The sequence below is a fragment of the Gymnoscopelus microlampas genome, assembly GCF_963454915.1.
Source record: "Gymnoscopelus microlampas genome assembly, chromosome: 3".
In the NCBI taxonomy this organism is placed as follows: domain Eukaryota; kingdom Metazoa; phylum Chordata; class Actinopteri; order Myctophiformes; family Myctophidae; genus Gymnoscopelus; species Gymnoscopelus microlampas.
The window spans coordinates 54,338,049-54,358,134 of record NC_139940.1 but is presented as its reverse complement, the minus strand read 5'-3'; the positions used below and the strand labels follow the sequence as shown (position 1 = coordinate 54,358,134).

Sequence of the window (20,086 nt, the reverse complement as noted above, 5' to 3'; positions counted from 1 at the left end):
CGAGGACACGGGTTGAGGTGTGCGTTACCTGGCTTCAAAGGGGACATGGCCACCACCCAGTAGCCGAGCTGTGTAGCTTTGTACTTCAGACTGAGATGCTGGCCTTCTCTTTCGACTTTACTCATGCCGCTCTCCAACCATACGCCTACGGACACACACACACACACGGTTTGGTATTCATTAGGTATTTTCATTGAATTTGCAGCAGTTTTCATTGTATGTCAGCTTTCATGTTTATCACGGTTTCTCATCTGTTAAAAAAGTAGGTTCGCCTCATTGAGAGGCAAGTCGAGTATCTTCAGTGGTGGAAAAAGTACTCAAATGTTTTACTCAAGTAAAAGTCTCAATACTGCAATGTGGAAGTACTCTGTTACAAGTAAAAGTACAAAAGTATTGGTATCAAAATGTACTTAAAGTACCAAAAGTATTGATATCAAAATGTATTTACGTACCAAAAGTAAAAGTACTACAATGTTTGAAAATAGCAGATCTACAAGCGATGCGATGCGTTGTGAGCTTGTAGATCGGCTATTTTCCAATAGCATAGGTATAAAATAGGGCTAAAGTGGTTAATGTATGTTTTATAATGTAATAATTTATATCTGCAAAGTAACTACTAACTCAAGTTTTAAAATTGTAGTGGAGTAAAAGTACAATATTTGCCTCTGAGATGTAGTGGAGTAGAAGTAGAAGTATAGACAATTGGAAATACTCCAGTAAAGTAAAAGTACCTCAAAATTGTACTTAAGTACAGTACTTGAGTAAATGTACTTAGTTACTTTACACCACTGAGTATCTTTTTTTGGTGAGTTGTTCAACAGATACTCAGTTTGGAGGAATTGTGTGTTGTTATTGTAGCATAACTTAAAAGACAAAGTCTGCAGTATGACGGTGAAAGAACAGATCTACAAGCTAACAATTTGTCGCAAGACGCGTTGTTATCTTGTAGATCTGTTCTTTTTGACAAGCAACACCCTTGCGCGATGGATTATAAATGTGTCTTAAGAGAGGAGATGTCTTTCTTTGCGTTGGACCCACCCAGCCAGAGCATTAACAGTACGACGAGAGACATTGTTTTTTTTTCTTACAACCAACAGCTGACTCCTATTGGCTAAAAATAAAGCCACTTCCAACACAACGCAACACACAGCAACATTAACGAGCCTGACGACATGCAGCTGTCACACTGAAGGTATGTCACTGATTCAGGTTTCAGCTATGTGATTGCGCTCTGGGGAATCCCTGGAAATGCAACATTCATATGTATGGTTGGAATACAACTTCGACTATGACCACTATGTTAACACTGCTATTCATGATAATAATGTATTTTCATAGCAGTTTAGAAGAAAGCAGGACATTAAACAAATATTACAATTAAAATAGGGAGTGCAAGTAAAACATAAAAGACAGATACAGAGCTTTAATGATTTAATTACATAGTCTGTATATATATATATATATATATATATATATATATATATATATATATATATATATATATATATATATATATATATATATATATATATATATATATAGTTTATTTTCTTGTGCATCGTCTTTCAAGAGGTTTGTTCAGCACTATTTAAGACAATTCAACATGTCAGTTACATACAATTGCAGGGTTTTTCTTCTTAGTTGTATATATTTGTTTTTCAAACAGCAACAGTATGTATATACATATTGCTCAGTGCTGTGTTTGTCCTGTGAAAGCAGTAAACACTGAGAAAGATTCCAGGCAACCCTAGTCGCAATATGACAATTAATGACCCACACGTTCATATCCAGACTCCGCCACTGGGAGGCACTAACACACCAATATTCCAGCCGGGGACTCATATTGCACACTCAGCACAAAAGCAGTCAAAACAGTGTCTGCAGCTCAACAAAGACTAGCTTATTGATTGATTGGCTGGCTGACAGTGCAGACCCCCACCCCCCACGCCTGAGTCTAACCTCTCCCTCGCTCTAATAATGTGATGGCCTTGTTTACATGCACTGGCGAAACACTGACAAATAAAAATGTCTCTATTGCCTCCTCATACAATCTGCACAGGAGCACAGGGGATACATCCAATGTATATAGTGCTTTTCGTGCTTTACAACAAAACTAATAAAATAAACAACTTCTATAATTAGGCTGAAAACTAAGCAAAGAAAAAAACACCAAAGTAAAGGGCAGAAAAGGAGATTTGAAATTAGGCGAGGAAAGAGAGTCTGAAAAAGTGGGTTTTGAGGGAGGCTTTGAACGGGGCAAGGGTGAGGTGGGAGTGAGTTCCAAAGGGAGGGGGCTGCAACTGAGAAAGCCCTGTGTCACCCCAGGTGCCCCAGACGTGGTATACATCCACACACGGCAACCCACATTACATATTACATGATAGAGTCGGTATACAATCACAAATGAGCTAAATGTGTCATCATCACATGATAAATGATGTGGTATTGGATACATCGACGCATAGGCCTGAATTCTAGGCAGTATCGGAGGCATTTTCGATACTGGTGTCGGTATCACAACTAAAAAACTAAAAAAAGTGATTAAATATCCCAAGTATAAAACAGTGTTTAAGTGGTTAAGTTCCTTGCTCAAGGACACTTCGACACACAGCCATGGAGAAGCCGGGGATCGAACCTGGAACATTCCGGTTCGATCGAGGTGGCCGTTGGACCTTCTAATACCCTGCCGCCCCTGATGTAGGATTTACACGTTCAGCTGGTTGATGTGAAGCTGACTTGGGCTTAAATACCTCACATGTAAAAGCAGCTTTCAAGCGGACCACGTTTAATCCGTACTTGCTAATAGGCTCTATGCACAGCAGACATATTTTCACTTCCTTCACAGGTGCTACCAATGGATACTAATGAAGGTTCTGCTCCATTTAGTGTAGCACAGTGGTTCTCAGATTTTTCAACTTCCACAACCCCCAGAACTCATTTGGAAACCCCTTCAGGAACCATGAGGGTCCCTGAACCCACATTTTAGACCCACTGGTGTAGCAGAGTGTTTCCAGTGAGCCAACATGCACACTATCAGCACCCTGACTCTGTTTGACCAGAATGGAACAGAGCCTTCATTAGCATCATTGGCAACAACTGTGAATGTATTCACAATATGTCTGCTGTGCATAGAGCCTATTCACTGAGAGAACTCATTTATACTTAATAACTGGCTTTCAACTGGGAAAGTTTCAGCTTCAGGGTTGCAATACAAAAAGACAAATGAAATGGCGCAAGGAGGAAAAGCTTGGTTTGACAATGGTTTGAGAGCTGCAATCTATATGCTTAATGTCCTCTGCTGACCGAGAGGTAATTACAACCTAACAGCCGGATTTGAACCCCGGTCTCCCGTGTGGGAAACCAAAACAATCTCAACGCTCATTCAAGGGGGAATCCCCTGCTTGGCCAGAGATATATATATACTGTATCTATATATATATATATATATTTGGCTTATAAGCTTCAGGCAGTAGGTCTTGTTTACTGGTGTTTAACACTCTTAACCCATTGAGAGCTAAGCCCAATGGGCTTCCCTGAATAAATAAAGGAAAAAGAAAGGAAAAGTGTCCAGGTTGTAAATGTATCAATGGAAGAGTAGGGAGACCCCTTCCAACCATTGAAGATAATGTAAAGTACTAGTTATATGTTAACATACTTTGCCATACAGATGTAGTTATATTTTAACATACTCTACCATACAGACTAGTTGTATTAACTTTAAAATAAGTTCCATATTGTAGCTTTAAGATGGATTATGGGGTGTAATAATGGCTCTTGAAGTGGGTTTGATTGTACTGTGAACAGGTCAGCAGAGCTACAGTAGAACACAGTAGGTTTAATACGGCTGCCTGCACTGCAGTTATAACTGTACTGTCTGAAAGAGAGGAAACGCACCCGGAAACACTATGAATAAAAGGAGAGCTGGAGAGGAAGGGGGTCCAGGAAACCAACGTTCTGGAAAGAGGAAATGGAGGGGGAGAGGGAGAAAGAGAGGAGAGGAGAGGGAGAGAGAGATAAGAGGAGAAGGGGAGATAGGAAACAATGGCCGTGACTCAGCACCTTTATTGCACGCTCTCTACCTTGTAGTGCGTGCGCACACACGCGCACACACACAGCTTGTTTATTTCCACATTATTTCCACAGGGGAAATCTCCCTCCTTAGTTCCCATTGAAGCCTCATGTATACTGCGAAGTACCACTGTGTTGCTCGCCAAAACATATGGCAGATAATATATAAAACCTCATAACAAGCAAATAAGAGCCTGGTAACTACCTTTCTGTCTCCATTCTGTGTTCAGTATCAAAGGTAATTAAAAAGATCATTATACGAACAAGTAGACAGTTAATTGTCATCTCACAATGAAAATCTCATTCGACAGATACCCGTCTGCTCTATCCAACACAGTGGTTCTCAAACGTTTTCATGTCAGGGACCCCCCAAACTAGTAGGTATTTGGCTCCCCCCCGCGCCCCCCCCCCCCCCCCCCCCGTCAAGGACCGCCTGTGGGTCCCGGGGCCAACTTGGAGAAGCACCGGTCTAACAGATCACAGCACAGATTGCAGCTGTATGGTTTTTGACATAATAGGCATAACAGTATTGTCAATACAGATGCCAATTCAAATCCAGTTTTAGGTCGACTGTGTGCACGTGTGTTTTTCAATGTTTCAAAAACAACAAGCAGTGTTCATGTCTACACCTGCGGTCTGCGGCCACCTTCCCTGCGCGCGTGTGCACGTGCACACACACACACACACACACACACACACACACACACACACAGCTAGCTAACTTGATCCGTTCATAGGTGACATCATTTCACCGAAAATACTAAACATCAGACAACAGAAGAGCTGACACTTATGTATGCACACACAAACCTGTTGTACTTGTGTGTGCATGCGCGTCTGTGTGTGGTGTCATAGAGAATGAATACCGAGTTTGTTTCAATTTGACTGTGTAGGATTGTCAGGTATTATTATTACCATCATTAATGTGTGTTCATGTGTTAACATGTTATGATCCGCGTTGTCATGGTAACAATGGTGTGTTTGTCAACGATACATTATCAGCCACAAGTGTCCCTTTAATGTAGCTGCAGGCATTTCAATGTATTCTTCTGTGTCTATGACACTCACTGTAACACACACACGCACACACACATTACTATACTTGTGAGGACATCAGCATTTTAGGATGCCATTGAAAATAGCCAATAAATAGCAGATCTACAAGCGTGAGTGTCGCGTTGAGCTTGTAGATCGCCAAGTTTTCAGTGCACAATGTCTATGTCTCACATTCTGACTATACTTGTTGGGACATTTGGCCCTCACATACAAGCACACACACACACACACACACACACACACACACACACTTAACTGCTCAGTGGAGAAACTCAATTAGATGCCGAGCCATTCTGTGGTGTTGTTTATTTGGGGGCGGGTTGCTAAGCGACCAGAGGGGTCCGGAGGGAGAAAGAGAATGGGTGTTCTGATTGGTCAGAAGTCTCACATCTACACCGTATGAATGCTGTAAGTTTGGACCAAAGACACAACAGTCCTCTGCTAGACTTCTTGCACTGGTTTTGTAAATCATCGCTGTCAGGTGGAAACCTTGTATGTCCAAAACGGTTACTTTTTTCAGTGTTCCACTGGATCAAATGTAGTTATTAGTCACAATTTATTGTAAATATTTTCAGTGGTTAAATATATAAAACCCAGACAGACTAAACCAGACTTTCATTTTCAAAATTTCAGAAAATAGCAGATCTATAAGCTCACAACGTGTTGCATTGCCACACATTGTGACCTTATAGATTGGCTATTTAAGTTAAAGTAGGAAATTAATTAACAAAAAAAGTTTCAAATGTTGAAATATGGAGATACAAGCTTTCTACTTGACGGCAACGAGATGTCGAGTGGAAACTGTACTAGAATAGAACAAAAAGAACCTCATTGTCCACATGTAGAAATGTGACTTTGACTTCACCATGACGAGTCAAGATATCACATATGAACAAGCAGAAGAGAAGCTTGAAATCCAAGCCCAATTCATGTTAGTAAGAAAACTCTAGGATATGGAATTTGAATTAAAGCTCCACTATGTGACTTTTTCACATTACTGTATGTGTGTAAAGTACATTTACTAAAGTGCTGTACTTAAGTACAATTTTAAGGTACTTTTGCTTTACTGGAGTATTTTCAATTGTCTATGCTTTTACTTCTACTCCACTACATCTCAGAGGCAAATATTGTGCTTTTAGTCCACTACAATTATTTGAAAAAATAATAATTGCAGGAACTCTCCCTGGCCCAAACAAACAATACTACATTACCCAGAAAGCTCACCAGTGTACTCTGGCTCACACACATATGACTGAACAGTTTCCGAATCCACCAGACCACTGACCGTTAAAATACTTTAAAAATGCTGCCTGGAAACAGGTGAAGTTGAATGATAAGATATAAGGCTGATAATCCTTACTCACAGCAAATCTATTTATCCTCCACCTAGAGCTTTCTGTCAAGCCAAGAGCTATGGCCTTTATGTCAAGCCACTGCCGGTAGGGGCAGCTTGAATTTTCTGTATTTTGGAAATAAATAATAATAAACAAATACATTAATTGTATCGCTATTGAAAATGTGCATCTATGATGACATGCCCAGAATAGGGACGGCGGGTTGAAAGCGGTTCAAATGAAAAGCATGAACACTGCAGCTGTGTCATGACTCTGTGCTCATGCAGTGTTAGCCCATTTAGACCGGGAAAGAATCTGTGTAATTTTGAGATTTCTTTGGCTATTTTTGAAAGAAAAAAAAACGTGCAAATTTGTGCACGTTTGAACGGGGTTCGCGGACAAAAACATATCTTTGAGAACCACTGATATTATAGAAACTTTTTTTTTTAACTGTTAGGATTCAGAAGCAAAGATTTGAGTTACAAATGTTCACTTTAAAAACATATACATACATATATATATTCAAAGATTTGCACACATTTTCGCGGTTCAAAAAAATAGCAGATCTACAAGCTACTGCTACTTGTAGGTCTGCTATTTTTTTGAATAGCCAAAGACACCTAAAAATGACACACGGATGCGTTCCCGGTCTTAATGGGTTAAAATAACACACAGCTCTGCTACTGTACTAGTGCGTGCCATGGAGTCGCATTCAGCCTGGCTTATTTGAGCCCCGTCCAGGTCTGGTTATTATCCCCCCCTATGTCCCCGGGCCAACACTTGTGATGTGGGTGTGATCGGGAACATTTCTTTTGGTGTGTTTTTGATTTTGCTGATTAATTTGGGTTTCGCCACATTCCAGCGGGTTCTTTAGTAGCCTTATGAATAATGCCTTTCATGGCTCCAGCAGTCTGCTAGAAAGCAGGAGTTTACTGTACACGTTTACGTGTGTGTGTGTGTGTGTGTGTGTGTGTGTGTAAGTACTGTATGTGCAATGTGTATGGACAATCGTGTTGATGCTGATATGATACTTTATTTTAACAATACTTATAATTAATACTATAGCATACTTAATAATTATTGCTATATCAACATGGTTCCAACTACAAGACATGAATACTAAAATTAATCATCGAATAAAATCACCATAGAAGAAAGTGTGTGTGTGTGTGTGTGTGTGTGTGTGTGTGTACTCACCCAGGCGGGGATCGAACCTCCAGGTGGGGATGTGGTCATTCTCTTTGAGGCCGCTGTCGGCGGGCAGGGGCACCGAGAATATGATTGGCACGTGATTCGACTGCTGGTTCACTTGCACTTCCGCCCCTTCGCCGGCCAATAGGTGAACGGAGATGGCCGCCACGGGCGTCAGCTCAAACCATTTCTCTGGAAGCGGTCGGAGAGATGGAGATTAGTGTCGGTTCTCATTTCAGCGTGAATTCAACTTCTCATGATCTAGCGCAGTGGTTCTCAAAGGGAGGTCCAGGGACCCTCGGGGTTCCTTGAGCGGGTTCCAAATGGACCCTTACAGGTCTGTAACTCTGAGAGTGAACAAATGGAACCAAATGGACCCTTACAGGTCTGTAACTCTGAGAGTGAAACAAATGAACCAAATGGACCCTTACAGGTCTATAACTCTGAGAGTGTACAAATGGAACCAAAGCGTTCACTCTCAGAGTTGGGTGACCTCAAAATGTAAAAAGTCCTTTAAAGGGAGTGTGATATTTTGTGTAAGGACAAAAACAAAAGTATTTTTTTTTGTTAAAATGTAAAGCTCTAAATTCTGATAGTAATCACTGCTATAGGGTGTTTGCAGAAAATAAAAAAATACAGTCAATTCAGGACACCAATTTCATCCAATCAGGAATTTCAACTCATACAGGATAAACAAGTGAAATTGGAAGTGATGAAACAAAAACATATAATGCGAGGAGACCAAATTGGAACTGGAACACTATACAAACGTAAGCCGATTAATGATTTCTGTGGAGTTCTCTCTCCTGATTGGATAAAATTGGTATCCCTACCTTCAATTTTTTTTTTGTTTGTTTAAAGAACTGGAAAGACGGTGAGACCCCCGTTACTGAATAAACACTCTTTATCAAAGACTACTATCAGAATATAGAGCGATGTATTTAACACTTGTTTAAACCAATTTAGACCTGAGGCCGATTCCATAAACGCCTTATAAATCCTGACCTAAGTCTGAAAAACTTCAAATATTCATTCAAAAATTACACCAAATGTATGTTGCTATATACTGTACATAGCAACAGGAACCCCAAAAGGGGTTCCCGTCCTGAAAGGTATATACAGTGGGTACGGAAAGTATTCAGACCCCCTTACATTTTTCACTATTTGTCATATTGCAGCCATTTGCTAAAATCATTTAAGTTCATTTTTTCCCTCATTCATGTACACACAGCACCCCATATTGACAAAAAAACACAGAATTGTAGAAATGTTTGCAGATTTATTAAAAAAGAAAAACTGAAATATCACATGGCCATAAGTATTCAGACCCTTTGCTGTGACACTCGTATTTAACTGAGATGCTGTCCATTTCTTCTGATCATCCTTGAGATGGTTCTATACCTTCATTGGGATCCAGCTATGTTTAATTATATTGATTGGACTTATTTGGGAAAGGCACACACCTGTCTATATAAGACCGTACAGCTCACAGTGCATGTCAGAGCAAATGAGAATCATGAGATCGAAGGAACTGCCCGAAGAGCTCAGAGACAGAATTGAAAGAAGAAATGGACAGCATCTCAGTTAAATACGAGTGTCACAGCAAAGGGTCTGAATACTTATGGCCATGTGATATTTCCGTTTTTCTTTTTTAATAAATCTGCAAACATTTCTACAATTCTGTGTTTTTTTTTGTCAATATGGGGTGCTGTGTGTACATGAATGAGGGACAAAAATGCACTTAAATGATTTTAGCAAATGGCTGCAATATGACAAATAGTGAAAAATGTAAGGGGGTCTGAATACTTTCCGTACCCACTGTAGTTACAAAATAGGGGTTCCCCCAAAAAATTGGTTAACCAACAAAAAAATCACTTACACCTCCTTTAAAAGAGTACAATGGTCAGAGACGTTCCTGTGATCCTACACATGTCATTGCAGGAGGAAAGTGTCACAACTACAGGGAACAAGAGGAAAGTGACTAGTGGGACGCCTTTGTGCGACGGAGGGGAGTTGACAGGGCGAGGATGAAAAGAAAGCAGAAAAGGAAGGAACCGCGAGGGAGAGAAAGAAAAGGAGGAAGCGAGAACGGGAGTGAAAACGCCCCAATGGAGGTTAAGAGAGGTTGGAAACCCACTCACGACACATTGGGAATGAGACACAAATAGGACCGGATGGGATAAGACAAGACTATTCAACATTAAAGAGAGCCACGCAGGCCTAATTTCCTCCTAAACAATGAGCAGTAGGCAATAGGCATCACTGTTGTATACAGACTTATTTTCTTCCAAAGTGTTACATCTCTTTTAACACATCCAACAGCTCATTACAAAATACTAGATTTGACTTTTTCACCACCCACTTGTAGGCCTGTCCCCGACTAAGGATTTGTATAGTCGAATCTGATTGGCGACTAATTGCCAATCAGATTCGACTCGGGGTAATGCAACACCCCCCCAAAAGAAATCGACTGAGATTGCATGATTCGACTGAGATTGGCAGTCGAATCAGTCTGATTCGACTGCCAATCTCTCAGTCAAATCATGCAAAAAATATGTTATACAATAGAGGAACATTCGATTTGGGCTGTATACAGGGGTGCTAGTGTCTTTATTCTTTCTTTATTTATTAGGATCCCCATTAGCTTCCACAAAGTGGTCGCTAGTCTTCCTGGGGTCCTCACATACATAACATGTATACAAAAAAAAAGTCAGATAATTATTATTATAATTTTTTTAAAACACATTTGTTATCCCATTAAGACCGGGAACGCATCTGTGTAACCACGTTAACTATTATTTTACACGTTGGCTATTCAAAAATAGCAGATCTACAAGCTTTTTGAAAAATCGTGACAATTAGTGGAAAACATGAAAGTTTGAGAACGCTGATAATAGCAACATACATATATATATTCAAAGATTTGCAAAAAAAAAAAAAGAAATAGCAGATCTACAAGCTCATAATTGTTTCTGAGTGACGCGATTCAACATGAAGTCAATGTTGTGGGAGGTACGAGGTTCGGATCCATCAGAAGTCTAGTCTGTTTCTATTCTTTATTATAAGAGAAGCTTGCAGCTTACACAGGCAAGTGTTCTCTAGAGCAGTGGTTCTCAGACTGGGGGTCGGGCCCTGAGTGGGGTCCCCAAATTCTTTTGAACTGGGGGGGGGGGGGGGGGGGGGGGGTCCTGAGTTCAAATGAGTTTATTTTTGGGGGTCAGAAAGGTTTGGGGAGGAGTAATTTCAACTAGATATGAAAAACAGATGAGTACGAAAAATTGTCTAACTGTGTCTTTAAGGCAGTGCACGGTAACACACACACACACACACACACACACACACTCTAAGACAAAGCTGAGGCGGTGTGAAAGTGGTCTGGCACGGCCTTTTGTACAGGACTAGAATAGACACACAGGGGTTATTGTGTTTCACAGGTCAACTCCCCAGGGTGCACTCTGGCTCTGCCTGTCTGTCCTACTGCCTGTCTGTCTCCGACACTCTCTGATCGGCTCTTTCAATACCGAGGCCTTCCTACCCGTCTCCCTCTCTCTCTGTCCGTCCGTCTCTGCCTATAGCTATAGTATTTTTCCATCAGAATGGTGCAGAAATTGAACCACTTAAGCCTTATACACTTTCTTGCATTTGTTTTATTACTATTTTTGCAAAGAAAGTGACCTTTTTGGAAGATGTTCGTCTATAATGAAATGCCCAAAATAGTGACATCACATACAAGATGTTAATCGATGTGCATTCGTCTCTTGTGCAAATCTTCTGATGAGGACCCAACGATTATGACATAAGCCCAGCCGCTCCCCGGCATGTCTTCATGATTTATTATTAAAAAACAAAATCATAAATCCTTTTTTCAGCGTGACAACTTTTCCACCAAGGCCAAGTGTACAACATTTTTGCAGGCATTTCTATTCAGGATTTCTTAGGTACAAATTCATATTTTGCATAAAAACAGGTGGTTTGAAACCCACCTTCCTTCAATTTCCTTGAAAAGGAGCGTTGTTGGCATTAACAGCACTTATCGCCAAGGCAATGAATGTCAACAAACTTGCACACAAAACTGAAATTGACAGTAACTTGCAGCTGCAGTATATATATATATATATATATATATATATATATATATATATATATATATATATATGTATGTATATATATATATATATATATATATATACACACACAATGCATATAGGCTGTCAAAAGTATACAATCTAATTGTTGTTAAATAGGAGGGCCACATACAATGCAGAAACATTCATAACTGAGACTGAGACGTGAGATTAGGCCTGAGATCGCCTAATCGCAATTATTTGAGACTAGTCCATACCCGGTCGACGCATCTGTGGGGGGGACATACGCACATTATCTGGCAACCCGCGAGGCAGCCCCGTAACCATGGCGACAGTGTTTTACACAAAAATGCTAATAAACAGCTGGGATTTGGTGATATCGAAAAACGGGCTTCGCTGTTAGGTACACATGGTCAATGGCTGTGTGCAATTTCGGATCAATTGCTCCAGCCGCTGAGGAGAACCGGGCAGAGCAATGTCGGCCTCACCAACCACCAACCATGACACCATGACAGAGGTTAATCGCAATTTAGCATTTTCATCATTTTCAGAAAATAGCAGATCTACATGCTCTACGTGAGCTTGTAGATCGGCTATTTCGACAATTTAAAAATACATTTTGAAAGTATAAAGTTCTATGTCTGCCATGGGCAACTTTTGTTTACAAAGCCTAAAAAGTTAACAGAAATGTTCGGCAATGTTCGGCAAAAACACGCCCTAGCGTAAGTAGGATGCAGCCCGTACCGGAACCGTTGCCCGGCAGGGCCAGGAGGTAGGGGAAGTGCTGGACGTCGGCGGGGGAGGACGCCACGGTCAGCAGAGCCGTCAGGTTGGAGTAGGACGTGTCGGGAGGGAGAACCAGCGCTCTGGGATCGAACTGCACCCAGGGCTGGCCTCTGGAACCTGGGGTACGATGACCACACACACACACACACACACACACACACACACACACACACACACACACACACACACACACACACACACACACACACACACACACACACACACACACACACACACACACACACACACACACACACACACACACACACACACACACACACACACACACGGAGAGGTCAGAAAACACATGGATGTCATGTAGCCTACAACAGTGGTTCTCAACCATTTTAATTTCAAGGACCCCCATTTTGACATGCATTAGGCTACGGACCCCCATTTAATGGCATTTCTATCTCTGGGACCCCAATTCATATTGTAAAATCAAATGTTAGTTTAACTCTGCGAGTGTACAAATGGAACCAAATGGACCCGTCAGGGTCCATTTGGTTCCATTTGTACACTCTCAGAGTTACAGACCCATATGGGTCCATTTGGTTCCTATCCATCATTTAGCTGGGGACCCCCTGGAACCCCCTCAAGTACCCCTGGGGGTCCCCGGACCCCACACTGAGAACCAATGGCCTACAAAACACACTTAAAAAGAGCACACTGGTACCTGGGAACGGTCACATGTACCCCAGCTGGTCTACGAATGAAATCCCAACACGGTCTCTCCTCTGTCGTCTCGCCCTCTCAGCTTTACTAGTGTCTGTCTCTCCTGTACTGTCTCCCTCTCAGCTTTTCTACTGTCTGTCTCTCAGCTTTGCTACTGCCGATCTCTCCTAAATACACCGTCTCCCTCTCAGCTTTCCTCCTGCCTGTCTCTCCTACTGTACATTGTCTCTACTACTGTCTGAGTACAGCATTAAAAGTCCTACCTGGTCCACGTCATGTGCGCTACATTTCCTATGAATCAGGTTATATGGATGGTTTCTTGTGAAACCCTGGAGGTGTGCAACATTGAAAGCTAGCATTTAATATCATACACAAAATGCACACACCAATACTTGGGCTTGCAGCTTCAGGCAGCAGCACTGTGAAGAATGGAGGTCTCGTTTATCATACCATAATGCTGTAAACCGGCTCAACTGGAACAGAAAGGCTTCGAGTCTCGTTCCCACACTACCGTAGAAGCTTTCTGCACTTTGCTATTGTTCACGTTAACTGTCTTTAACCCATTAAGACCGGGAACGCATCTGTGTCATTTTGAGATTTCTTTGGCTATTCAAAAAGAGCATGATTGACAATTTTTCAAAAATAGCAGATCTACAAGCTATGAGCTTGTAGATCTGCTATTTTTTTTAAATTGTGAAAATTTGAATATACACTGCTCAAAAAAATAAAGGGAACACTTTGATCCCTTAATTCTTTTGAGTTTTTTTCGTTAGCACTGCTAACGAAAAAAACTCAAAAGAATTAAGGGATCAAAGTGTTCCTTTTATTTTTTTGAGCAGTATATATATATACATACATTTTTTTAAAGCAAACATTTGTAACTCAAATCTTTGCTTCTGGGGGTCCCTGGAACAACATATTTTGAGATGGGGGTCGGCGGACAAATGCACAACATTTTGGGTGGTCGTTGACATGAAAAAGTTTGAGAACCACTGATATATACATAAATACATATATATTCAAACTAAAGATTAGCTAAAAAGTACAAGAATTTTCAAAAAATAACAGATATACAAGCTCATAGCTATGAGCTTGTATATCTGCCATTTTTGAATAGCCAAAGAAATCTAAAAATGACACAGATGCGTTCCCGGTCTTAAAGGGTTAACGTACTAGGCTGACGGTGCTTCCAGCACAGAGACCGTGAACACATTGTGTTATGTCAGGTTTTCATGTCCAGGGTTAGATTTCCAGGGATCCCCAGAAGCAAAGATTTGAGTTAAAATGTAAGATTTGCACACATTTCCACAACTTAAAAAAAATTAAAAAAAATAGCAGATCTACAAGCTCATAGCGCAAATATAGCCAAAGAAATCTAAAGTGGCACAGATGCGTTCCCGGTCTTAATGGGTTAAAAACATGCATTTCCTTTTGGACTGTATGACTGAATGTGGACAGTCTTTTTCTCATGCACGTCCACGATCCCAGTCAGATTAGCGTTTCTGTAGCTCATTATATTGTTGGTCTTCCTGGCCTGGTCATTCATAAACCTGATTGTCTGGGGGAAGTGGTCATTTCACAGCCGCCTGCCCCGTGGCCTCGTGGCGACCAAGCCACGTGGCAGCAACTGAAACTTCCATAATCACATTCTCCAGCACTTTGACGTAAAAGCCCAATTTCATTGTACATGCCACTGGCATCTGCTACTGCTATGGAAGGCAAAACAAAGTGGCCTTGAAATATCGACTGCCAGAATTGGTCAAATAATCTCGTAATATGTATCGCTTCGCATTTGGCATCATGCGTCATCGGCCAGCCACTCATGACTCTTCAAACCTTCCAATAGAAAAAAAAAAAGTAAAAAACACACCCAGTGTGAAGTGAGCGGTGTGGTCATCACAGTGATGGAAGCTCACTTAGTGCATGGTCCTATTTATAGGTTACTAGACCATACCCGGTGAAGGGCGCAGGCGAAAGTAGTTGCAAACTTGGGGTTAATGCACGTCCTGTCGCGCGGTTTCTCCCCCGCTGGTTTGGCCTTGTTTTCATAGACCTTGCTGATTGTTTCTCTCGCGAAACCTGGCAACGACGCATGCGCAGTTTGATCAAGAGTCCACCCAAGACACAAGCTACCTACCACCGTGAGGTTACTAGAATTATAGTAGGATTAATTTCATCATGTGTCTCGCTAGCCAATCACAGTGCTGAATAGAGTCAGCCAATAGAGTCAGCCAATCACAGTACAGCGAAAGGGGTGTACTAATGACAGGGGTGTGCTATTATGAGCCAATCACAGTACAGCGAAGGGTGTACTAATGAGGTGTCCCAATCCCACTTATAGGAGCGGCTACACCGCTCAAAAGGACAATGACCTTAAATACACGCCAGGAAAACCAGTGATTTGCATACATGTCATTTGTTTTTGCATCACATCATGCTGATGAATCAATTACTTAATCACCTTATATGCTTAGTTGACCGGAGTCCCAAGATATCATTATCTGAAGATTTGCAGCTCCATCCACTCCTTGTTTAACTTATAACTGAAAAGGGCTGTATCTCGCTTCCTAAGCACTTTTTTTTTACTTTGGAAAAAAATAATAATAATAATAATCGCACTGACCAGAAATAGCCAGAAATAATTCGGGCACTCAATGAGTTAATGGGAATGATCAAATTGTCTTTTTTCAGATGTCAATGTTCCACCCCACCGTCGCCTTCCCGAGACCCCACTTGGGTCCCCAACCCATAGTTCGAGAACCTCTGCTCTACAGCAATCTCTTCGTCGAAAATACCCAATAAACTATAAGCTCACAGCGCGTGGCAACGTGTAGATCGGCTATTTTCTGTGAATGTTCACCCCAGAGTAGGGACAATGGGGTTCATGTGGTTAAAATAATTGTTACGAGGAAGTAGTAGGATTTGCATCCTAGTAGATCCTACGAGGTAGTGGAATTGGCATCCTACTACTTTGCGGTACGGCTTTCAATTCACAGGTCTATCCTTGGGGCAATAAGCATCTCATGCGTGCCATCTATGTCACCCACAACTCCAGGGAAAACGGTGGTTTGCATAAATGTGGCTTGTTTTTTGCCTGACCTAATGCTGAGAAATGGGTAAGTGAATCAATGTGTATTATTGGAAGCTCATCTGTATAAATACCTCGAAAGAGTTAGTGACACCCACAGTCACGAAACTAGAGGGGCAAAACAAACATGGGCAAATTCTCCTTCTACAGCACAGCCACCAAGGTATGGAATAGTCTAACCCCATCCCTCAAAAAATGCAGTTCGCTGGGCCCATTCAAAACAGCCCTAAAAACTCATCTTTCTGGAGGTCAAAAGAGGAGCTAGTACCAGTTCCCCTGTAGACAGACGACCCCTCCCCTTTTTTTGTATATATTTTTTTCATGTTTTTTTTGTACATAGTGGTATTTTTTCTCTGTATTTTTAAGTAGATTTTTGAACTGTTTGGTTGCTACTATATATGTCTATGAAATTAATTCAAGGACCCCAACGGAAACAAGTCCGCAAGGACTTTTTTGGTCGGACCTTTTAGACAAAAGTATTATAAATGTAACTGTGTTGTTTTACATTCTTTTTGCCTAATAAAAATCAATCAATCAATCAAACACACATTGACTTTGTAGAGGAATTGAGAATAAACAATATAATGTTTTTTTTTCCATCCGCTTAATTCAAGAAAAGATTTCATTATGCATATACACTGCACTTTCTCTCTGTTCACACTCGCAGTATTATTAACTCTACCAGGGCTAGAGATTGTTTGTTTTTGCCCCCGTCTGTCCACAACATGTGACACAACATGTCTGTCTGTGTATCTAAACTCACCAACAACAAAACCAACCAAATTCCCCACCAAATGTCTTGTGCATTCTTTCAGTAGACCAATGAAGTCACTCCTCACATATTTTTTAAATCGTCCTCATGGCAGCGTTATACCAGCCCACTTTACTGCTACAGTATATTTGCTATATAAATTGCATGCATTAATATCTACATTTGGCCTATAACTTTTGAACCTTTGGGCATACAATCAAAATGAAGGGGTTAGATCAGCCCTCCTACATTGAAGTCAGAACCAACTACTCTTAGAGGTTAGAACTGCCCTCCTATAGTGGTGAAGTTTAGCATAGTTTAGTTTAAAAGGAAACAAGAAAAGGAAGGAGGAAATATGCTTATTTGGAATCCTTTCCTTAATAGAAGATATCATAAAATAACATGCATAAAAGTTCAATAAGAACGATACAAAAGCTCACATGGTAAAAACACAAAACCTACATAGAAAAAGAAAATGAGAGAGAATTACACATCAGATCTAAATCACATACAGTAGACTACCGTGTAGATGAAATAAGATATCGTTTTTTAATGTTTGCTAAAGATTGGACGCATAACTAAAGTCATCACCTTACTTGCCAGAGAGTTCCACAACTGAGGGCCTCTATAATTTATGACAAATTGATGTTTTGAAGTACGACCGGAGTCAGGAGTTCTTTCCTAAGAAAGGACTATTCATAACATGCTGTACTCCTACACCTACAAGTACTACCAACCAACCAACCATCCACTTAGGACCCACTACTGGCCCACAGGCCATCAGTTGCCAACCCCTGATCTCCAGCAGTCAAATAACATGTTTTCCAGCACTTCATTGAAGACTCGGTTCCGTTACATGAACAGATTACACATCCAGTGAGCAGCAAAGTGGACGCAGTGCAGACTGTGCATTCCACAGCCATGACACACACACACACAGCAGCTTTATGAGAGAGCGTGCCCACACACACACACACACACACACACACACACACACACACACACACACACACACACACACACACACACTTAATTCTACCTATGATGTATTAATAACTCTAATAACATTAGATATATTAATAACTCTAATAACATTAGATGAGTCATGGCCAGGCTAATTCAACTACTTAATTCAACTACTTAAGCCCTATATACTTTGTTGTAGGACAAAAAGGCGAAAATAGCACATCCACAAGCTTGTGTATCTGCTTTGTTTGCTTCTCTTTACTGCTTGTTTTCATTTTAAAATGTAAAAGAAATTGATGGATTTCGAAAAATCTTTGAAATAAATATGGACACCAGGGTTAACATGGTATCACGTTGCCAAACGATCAACCTCCGCCTGCTGCTATATCTGGGGGAAATCTATAACGTAATGTATGGTCTTGGACAGAAAGGACCGATTCAGCCAGGTTTCGCGACAGAAATAAGCAACCAGGTCTATTATATGAAAACAAGCCCAAAAGAAGCGACTAGGCTACATGAGCATTTAAACCTATAAACATCGTCTATTTTCAAAAAAGAAATCTTGAAGAAAAACATTTTAACGATACAAATGTTTTAAAGGGGTCCCTGGCATACGATATTTTCAGATGGGGGAGTGCGCAGACATGAAAATGTTTGAGAACCACTGGTTTAAACAGCATTATGTGTAATGCTGTTTAAACCAGTGGCAAGTCCAAAATAAGCAACTGCACTTTAGAAACGAGCCCCAAAAAACACAACGCGCAAGTAATGCATGGCAACACTGATTGCCAATGAAACCCTCTGTGATTCGCAACCATCAAGGTTGATCATACTGGAGATAAATATTCTGTGACTACTTCAAAAGCTAAGAAAATCGAAAAATCGCTGGCAGTGGGCAAACGCAGCCAGAAATAAGTCTGGGAGTGAAAGAGTTAAGACCAGGAACACATCTGTGTCATTTTAGATTTCTTTGACTATTAAAAAAATAGCAGATATACAAGCTCATAGCGCGGCACCGAGTGCCGCGCTATGAGCTTGTAGATCTGCTATTTGTTTTTAAATCGTGAAAATGTGTGCACATCTTTGAATTTACATATATGTTTTAAAGCAAACATGTTTAACTCCGATCTGTGCTTCTGGGGGTCCCTGGTACAGCATATTTTGGGATGGGGGTCCGTGGTCAAATACATATAACTTTGGGGGTGATTTGACATGGAAAAGTTGGAGCACCACTGCACTTATATAGCAACATAAGTTTAAAAAAAAACTTTTAGGATTTAGAAGACATTTGTAGAATCCCCCAGAAGCAAAGATTTGAGTTACAAATGTTCGCTTTAAAAATGTATACATATATATTCAAAGATTTGCACAATTTTTTCTAAAATAGCAGATCTACAAGCTCATAGCGCTCAGCGCCGCGCTATGAGCTTGTATATCTGCTATGTATTAATAGCCAAAGAAATCTAAAGTGACACAGATATGTTCCCGGATTGTTTTTTGGTGAAAAGGTTAAAGCTCTATATTCAGAGAGTAATAATTGCTATAGAGTGTTTGTTCAGTAACAGGGGTCTCCCCGTCTCTCCAGCTCTTTAATGAACATAAAATACATACATATACAGGTGGGTTGCCAAATTCATTCAATCAGGAGACCGTACCCGTTCACCAGCTTTAATTTTTAGATTGTTCCAGTTCCAATTGTGTCTGCTCATTTCTTTGTGTCATCACCCACAAATTACCTCGTTTATCAGGTATGAGTTCTCTCTCTTGATTGGATAAAAGCCCTTTTCTGTTTACAAACACTCTATAGAAATGATAACTATCAGAATATGGGGCATTGCCACGCCCCCCCCCCCCCCCCCCCAAATGGAAGTAGAGATTTTTGCGACACTTTGTGTGTTGATCGTCCTGGAACTAAATATTCTGTGGCTCTTGAAAGGTTAGTAAAAATGCTCAAAAACGCTGGCACTGGCTGACTTAATTAATAATAACTTTATTTTGTATAGCACCTTTCATTAAAAATGCCAACCCAAAGTGCTACCCAAAGTAATTAATACATTTATTCTGGCACTCAATGAGTTAATAGCAG

The 20,086-nt window shown here is 40.7% G+C and overlaps 1 protein-coding gene across 1 annotated transcript in view; it reads right to left on the bottom strand.

Annotated features, from left to right (window-relative positions):
• fam171a1 (family with sequence similarity 171 member A1) overlaps nucleotides 1–20,086 on the bottom strand; it is a 72,615-nt gene that overhangs the window by 14,827 nt on the left and 37,702 nt on the right. The window contains exons 4-6 of the mRNA XM_084053172.1: nucleotides 12,479–12,637; nucleotides 7,656–7,841; nucleotides 29–145 (exon numbers count right to left, since the gene is read on the bottom strand). Coding sequence (XP_083909298.1) covers nucleotides 29–145; nucleotides 7,656–7,841; nucleotides 12,479–12,637 — 462 coding nt within the window. The remainder of the gene's footprint in view (nucleotides 1–28; nucleotides 146–7,655; nucleotides 7,842–12,478; nucleotides 12,638–20,086) is intronic.